This window comes from Anastrepha ludens, chromosome 3, assembly GCF_028408465.1.
Source record: "Anastrepha ludens isolate Willacy chromosome 3, idAnaLude1.1, whole genome shotgun sequence".
Taxonomy (NCBI): domain Eukaryota; kingdom Metazoa; phylum Arthropoda; class Insecta; order Diptera; family Tephritidae; genus Anastrepha; species Anastrepha ludens.
Genome location: NC_071499.1, coordinates 85,558,475 through 85,566,477, shown reverse-complemented (window position 1 = coordinate 85,566,477; position 8,003 = coordinate 85,558,475). Strand labels below are relative to the sequence as shown.

Sequence of the window (8,003 nt, the reverse complement as noted above, 5' to 3'; positions counted from 1 at the left end):
ACCGGAGAAAAAGGAAAAAATCCTCCATTTCCTCTGTGAATGCTCTGCCCTATGGAAGGACATAATGTTAACCCTGGGCGAAGCGCTGTTCGAGAGTCAACAACAACTGTCGGGCTTAGATGTCAACAACCAAATGAGATTCTTAAACCGTAGAGACTGGATATAGTCATGCTGTAATTAATCGGTAAACAAGTTGGTAACGAGGATGTGGCAACAAATTGGTGCGGTTGGATTCTGGACGAATTACCACTTAAACCAACGGCTTCAACTTCGGTTAGGGGCAATAAGTGTAGCGAGGGGAGCTGTCTTAAAACCTCTTCAGGTTTTAAAATTCGTAGGGAGATGACCACATGATATATGACCCTATGCGGAAACTCCCTCAGCCTATACGGCTTCTACATCGCGCAATGCGCCTGCGCTCTGCCAAATCATCAAACATGGAATCACAGTGGTTCCTCGGAGTACATGAGAGCGGCATTACGTCTCTTCTCTCTCATACCACCATCCAGAGCAGACGATGTGGTTTAACCGGCCCGTGAGACCAGCGTTATCCGGCACAATTCCGTTCTGAATACTATAGCAGATTGAACTCCTATCTAATCGGAATTGACCTAGACATACTCAACATATATGTCGCATGTGAAGATACCCGCATGGCACTAACTACTTCTTCACACACCCACTTAAACTTCTTCCCTGACGAAGTAGCCTGTTTGCTGGGCCTACCGTTAAATGCTACTGACGATAATGGCTAACTGCTTCACCGCTCTAGGCAGGGATTTGTGGTGTTACAACAAGAATAACTAAGTTAGTCGAACACTAGTCGCTATAATCAGGGGTGATTTAATCCTTTTCTACTCAACTATACTTCCGCAGAACAAACCCACTCACGTGCTGCACTTGGTCGAAAAGAACATCGAACTTCTCGTGTTTCATTGTCCAATATCCCAATACCTACGACCATCGAAGGTTCTGGACTGCAATAAAAGAGCGAGTTAAGCTGATTAAACAGGTTTTTTGGACTACAATTTCTTGCAATACATTTAACCTGTTCGATAGAGGCATTCGACAATGACTTTGGTTAATTGTGTTTGAAAGTAAATCTTTAAAGTTTCTGCTTTCTTAATTCTTAGCATTCCTATAAAATTCACGGCTACTTATTCTCAACTTGAAAGAAGAAGGTCAACCCTGAGTTTGGCCAGGAATATTTATGCATATTTAATTGGCGCTTGCATCCTTGCAAATGGTTTGTTAAGTAGAGCTTTTTCATTGCAGAAATTCACTCAGAGGCTTAAGGTTGCCGGACGAGGGGCGACTGCTATAAGAAAAAACTTATTTCACCATTTGGTGTTTCATTCATGGGATTTCAAATCCAGGCGCTGTCAAATAGTAGACATGCATCAACCCGACTGTAATTAACCCATAATTTTAGTTATTATCAACATCTTGCATCGGATATCAATGCCATCGTATCGGCCGTTCACACTGCAACAAAGGCACGCAAACGTTGGTTGCCGGGAATGAATTATTAAACGTTGTCCCAGTAACAGTAAATCTGTAAAAAATCGCCGTAGCATATCACTAAATCCAACAATTTCTGTCTCAGATATTTCTCTGTTAAACGTTTGCCAATAGCTGATAACAGGGATTAAACCTCAACTTGCTTCAACGATAGCAACCTCCTCTCTGGCGAAAAGGTTCGCTAGAACTTTCAAGAAATAATTTGGAGGATCATCCACTATAGGAAAAGTTCTTTCAGCACTGCTTCCGAAACGCACGCACATAATTCTGTCGAACCTAAAATTACCATTGGACAAAAAATTCAAGCTCAAAATTTTGCAGGGAATAACAAATGGGTTTAACAATAAGAAACATCGTTTGTGTTTTGCATTAATTAAACAAGAAACTCCTCTCAGTAGTTTTAGAAAAGGTTAATTTTCAGTTAAGTATCTAGGTTGGTCCGTGACTACCATTCGGAATTCAGAGAGAACGTTGGTTCGAATCTCAGTGAAAGACCAAAAAGAAGGAAACCTTTTTTTCTAATAGCGGTCGCCCCTCGGCAGGCAATGGCAAACCTCCGAGTGTATTTCTGCCATGAAAAGGCTCCTCATAAAAATATCTGCCGTTCGGAGTCGGCTTGAAATTGTAGGTCCCTCCATTTGGGTGTACGCGCCAATTATATATATATATTGTAATATATCTGTTGCTTTTTATGATAAGTTGCTTCCGGCTGATCTTTGGCCTGCCATTGTAAATATACGTTCTTTTTCGAAAGGGGGAGAAACAATAAAATCACCTTGATTCTGATATCCATATTTATTAAAGTTGACCCCTGGCTTTCATTTCGAGAATATTTCGCCCCTAATTTATGTAATTTTTACTGAAAGAATACAGACATAGCCGAAACTGATTTCGCAGGACGTGGCGGTGTCCTCGTTCTGGTTCAGCGTAAATGAAAACGGTGGCTTTCTAATGCATTTTGGATACCTTCAATATAAGTAATGTGAGTTGGCCTGGTAGACTTTCAAGCCGAGTCCGGCCCCGTTGAATGTTAATTCAGTTCATAAACTTTATTTTACTGATTGTCTTCTTAGTCTTAATTCAATAACAGTTAACAGTTTCTTTTGTTAACAAGTTGGATCGAATTCTTGATTTCATTTGTATTGATGTTAATTTGATCTATCATATTGCGGAATAATTTTCGCTTATAACGTCTTGTGATAGCTAACAAGGGCGAGGTAATCCATCTGACTTTTCTGGACGCTATTTTGTTTTTAAAACATCAATGTTCGAATTTTGTTTAAATAAAGTTCCGGTTATAAACAAAAGACTTTAGCAGTTTATAAGGTGGTATAACTTTCACTTGAAAAAGTTAAGGAACTTCAAGAATAAATTCTTAAAAAATTTAAATGGCCAAATTCTTTTCGTGACACATTAACCTTACTCAAAAGATTTCAACTGTTTAGACAAATTTCTTTACAGAAGCTATATTCTTGAAATGGCGAAGAATATTTACCCAAATCCAAAGGCCTTTTGAAATTTTATTAGCCAAAAAAGTCAAACTTTACTATACCCTCAGGCGTTATTTATTGTGATAAGTTTGACGTGGCCAACATATAGTATTTCGGTTCAAATTTTATTGCTGTTGATAATAACTTTTCGTCTAGCTTTCCCTCTCACTTTAACTCCCCCTTAAGTTTTGGTTCGTTTAGAGTTTCTGCTGATGCGAAAACGGATTCAGAGACTTTAAGTTATTTTATTGGACGATCTATCCGATTGAATTTTTTTTTAACTCTGATCGACGTCTGGAATTTTCATTAATCATTGAAAATTTACTTCCAATTTTTAGTAAATAATAAATTAACAAATATGGCAGTGAGAATGATGTTTGTAATTACAGGCCCATTTCAAGCTTATCTACTGTTGCAAAACTTTTTGAAAGTATCATTGAAGATAAAATGTATTTTGTGTTGTTGTTCTAAAATCATAAATATTACCAATAAATTTTTGAGGAATGTTGTTGGAGTGACAGTCCTTGGCCACATATAAATTCGGGTGGTTCCGATAACGTAGAATCGATTGCGTGGGAACGATTAACGTTTAAGAGCCTTAGAATTTTGTAGTATTTAGCGAATAATGTATTGCTTTTTTTCAGCTCGGTTCCCGATTGATTGCGTTTTTACTGATTTCTCAGAAGCTTTTGATTAAGTTTCATATTCTTTATTGATTTGTTTATCGGTTCGAATTAGTGTTGGCTTTTATATTTTGCGTCTTTGCAATACTACGGCCGATGAGTTGTAATTCGATATTTTTATTGAAAAGTTTGCTATTTCTAAGCATAAACTTATATAAATTTAATACGTTTTCACAAACGAGCTTTATTTGTTCTTTTTTCAGTAAATTGAAAAAATTCATCTCGCCCAAAAAATGTATTTAACACGTGAACATTTTCTTGCGATGAAATATTACGATTTTCGGCTTCGGTTACCCAAACAGGAATGCTGTGATCAACTAACTTCGACTTTTAGCGTTAAAGCACCACACTTAACCAGTGTGAACGGCTGGTACAACGGGCTCCTACGTGTCCATCGGTTCTTGCAAGATGAATATCGTGAAGGCTGTTCAAAACGATTGTTGTGCCATACACAATCGGTGATATGTGCCAATTGATAACGCAAGATCGTTATGTAACATATCGCGAGATAAAGGCATGGGAATAGTGGAACCAGCGTACATTCAAATTTCAACGAACATTTGGTTGTCAAGAAGATTAGTACTCGTTGGATAACGCATAAATTGATAATTGCTCGAAAAGGGTCTCGTATCGATTGGTGTAAAGAAATGTTAAAAAAATTTTTACGAATTTTACTTTATTACTTAGGCAGTGAATCGCTCCCAAGGGTGCGGCTATTAAATAAAGCGAACGACGCTGATATACTCCTAGAATAAGTATGTGTGCGTCAAACACCAGTCATCGCGAGCTGTTTAGTAGGACGCCTTCTCTTTCGAATGCAGTATGTCTCACTTCTGTCAACAAATCAGTATAGTCATAGTTTTTGCTCTCATTTTGTAATTATAAGTATACTTATATTTATTATATATATTTTTCCGCTTGGAAGATAGTAATTATAACAAAAGACAAGAGAATGACAATTCTTTCCTGGGTTTGTGATGCTCTTACTATTGATCACTATTACTAACTTCTTATTGTTGCCAAGCTCCGTGAAAGTATAAATATAAATAAAAATATAAATAAATATGAGATAACCAGAAAATATGACATAAATAATGAAGGCAAAAGTCGCGCGTTCTCTACCAAGACAATAGCTGACTCATCTGTCAAGAGGTTCCTAGCCAAGCACAGCATCAAAGAGTTAGACCACCGATTCGCAAGATCTTGTGAAGTGTGGTAATTATCCATATCCGAAGTTTCAGTCTGCAATAAAAGGAGTAAAATGTGAGTCTATTGAAGCTTTTAAAGAGAAAGTGGAATCGTTCTGAAGGAGTAGAAAAGACTTCCTACACTGCTGCGGATAAAGAAAGATTTGCTTAGAGCCTTGCAAGGGTGAAAAAAGTTTGTATAGTGAAGACAATAATAACATAAAACGTCGGTTTTGTAATATAATAGTCATACCTAGTCTGCATGACCATTGTTAGACGTCGTATAAATATATCTGAATAATTGCTTAAATACTGACTCCTCTTTTTAAATCGTTCGTGAGCCTTGTGAATAAGTGATAATAAAGGGGTTTCCAATAAGAGGTGTTATTTTGATATTCAAAGAAAAATGTTATTCATTATAAAGAGGAAGGTATGCCATTAATAGTAGAAAATAACATCAGACAAATGACCACCCCGACCACGCTTACAGGACAATATCCTTTTTATGAAATTTTCTATAACCGAATTGCAAAGTGGCTGACCTATGTCCTCGATAGCCTCACGCGTTCCATCTTTGATGTCTTGAATCGACCCAGGGCTGTTGGCGTAGACCTTCTCTTTCACGTGGCCCCAAAGAAAAAAAGTCACAAGGTGTTAAATCACAAGATCTCGGTGGCCAATTGTCATTACCTCTTCGAGAGATAACACGGTCCGGGAACTTTTCCCGTAAAAGATCACTGGTTTTGTTGCTTGTGTGGCACGTAGCGCTGTCCTGTTGAAAATAAACGTTGTCCAGATCAATACCATCCAATTCCGGCCATAAAAATCGTTAGTCATCTCTCGATAGTGCAATCTATTCATTCATAACACCTGTTATTGGAAAACTCTTTAGAAAAAAACGTTACCTCCATTCAGTTTTTCTTTCGTATCAGTTTTAAAAATTCCTCATACGCCACGTCGCACATTGTACCTGCTTAATAGGGGTAGATGAACTCATATCAAAAGCACCACATGGCATAATGGATATAACATGGATATGAATATTGTTTACGCATTCTCTTTCCACGTTTTGCAGTTAAACTGAAAATAACATTTCAGGTACAATTCGTTAATGCATAGAAATGTAATTTACCTCTTTCTTGACATAACTCAATGTCAATGTGCTTTGTGGCATGCGAAATATTTACCAACAAAACAACAAAAACAAAAAAACCAAGGCACAGGAAATGCCAGTACATACAGCAAGAAAAACTGAAACTTAGGCAGTCAGTGTGTTGACGAACGCGCTTGAAAGCGCAACTATTTTTCTAAATACAGTAGCACCAGCAAACGTAGTATAGCAGCATGAGCGTCCGTATTACTCCACCGAGTGTGACTAAAAAAGACGAAGACGCCGAAGAGGAGGCAACCCAAAGAGTAGAATTGCCATACAATTTTGAGAAGGAACTCATTGAAAATCAAAATCGGCACTTTTGTGGCCATTATACATTTGTACCGTGCGGAAGAGGTGGGATAAAAAGATTGCAGTTAATTTTCATTTATTCAAACACTTTTTTTTTTTCAAAACTCCAGCTGAACCGCTTGCTGCCAAATTCTATGCGAAACACGATCAGAACACGCTAAATTATGAAAAATTTATGGAATTCGTAGCGCAGCGTGGTAGAAAGTGTGGCAGGGGCATTTTACCGCACCTCTCCGGGGAGGTTTATGGTTGGCTACCGCCTAACGTGAGTGACAGCGTGAAGGACTTAAATTTTATTTGTGCTCCGAAAATTCGCACCGATATGACAATACACGGTGAAAAACTAGTTGGCGAACGTGTGACAGAGCGACCGCCCTTCAATGGTTTGCGTTTTGTTTTGTAAATATTTATTAAAATTAACATTAATTGAGAAAAGTAACCAAAATTTTTAATAAAATGCTTATTAAATATATAATATCTATTTCTTGTGGGCTACTCAGTTAGGTAAGTCACGCCTATCTGCTTACCGCACTTCAATTCATATGCATTGTACGTATGATACATACATAAATATGTCTGTAAGTAGATATGTACCATTACTGATTGCTTTTATCACGCAAACATAAGAAGCCACAGTAACCACATTTGTTTTTATTTAATAGGCTCCATTAATGGGAAAAGTTATGATTGACAAGCATACTTTCAGGGGTATAAGCATCTAATTTTTATTGCACATGAAATACTTTTAAAAGTCAGTGGTAAACAAAAAGGGGATATTTTTAGTAACATAGGTATTTATGTATTGACTTAATTATTTTATTAATAGATTTCCAGCTATTTTTAATAGAATAGTCGACTTGGCCTATCACAACATTCAGGAATCCAACATCAACCGATATAACTTGAACATAACTCTCTCACATAAATTGGTATCTCTATGAACAACTCTTCAAGAACTATTTGAGCCACGCCCTTTCAATCGTTTGTAATGGGGATATGAAGTCAGTAACGTAACTCTTGACCTCCGATATTCTTTAAACGTAATGGCTCCGGGATAAGATTGAAATTATCTTTGATACCGTAACAATATTCTCATAAAATTTACCTGAATAACAACTCCTTAAAATCTAGTTCAAGTATCCTGTTTATGTCACCTACTCACAATTTATTTTGTTCACTGGCACTTGGAATTTAACAGTACAGTTATTATTATTAATATTATTCTTAGCCTATAACCAACTGTGACCGAAGAAGTCTAGTGTGCAAAGTTTTTTGTAAGGCTTTTTAAGTATTTCAGCACATTCTGGGGCTTATTGTTCCACAATTTATTTGGATACTATGCAAAGAATGTGTTCTGAATTTCCAGTATCCATTTCACAGAATCGACAGACGATGGTCTCAGAGAGACCAATTTTGTTTAAGTGATATCTCAGGCTACAGTGGCCAGTAAAGTAACCAGTTAAAAGTCTTAATCCTAAGCTGCTGAGCAAAAGAAGCTTATCAGAAGTTCCTCTATCCGGCAATAGGTATTGCTTCGCTTGTCGCTGACGGATAGAATTTCTCCAATGTTCAACGAATTTCTTCTTCTTCATTAAAGTGTCCTTTTGTAAGTCCATAGAAAGGCTCAGGACCAATTAGGCATGTTTGACCCTTTTTGATT

At 37.1% G+C, this 8,003-nt stretch overlaps 1 protein-coding gene across 1 annotated transcript; it reads left to right on the top strand.

Moving 5' to 3' along the window:
* The first annotated feature begins 6,169 nt into the window (after window positions 1-6,169).
* On the top strand, window positions 6,170-6,746 carry LOC128856611 (uncharacterized). Its single transcript, XM_054091921.1, has 2 exons — window positions 6,170-6,388; window positions 6,454-6,746. The coding sequence occupies exons 1-2, from the start codon at window positions 6,226-6,228 to the stop codon at window positions 6,744-6,746; spliced, it is 456 nt and encodes a 151-aa protein (XP_053947896.1). The 5' UTR covers window positions 6,170-6,225.
* Window positions 6,747-8,003: the final 1,257 nt, after the last annotated feature.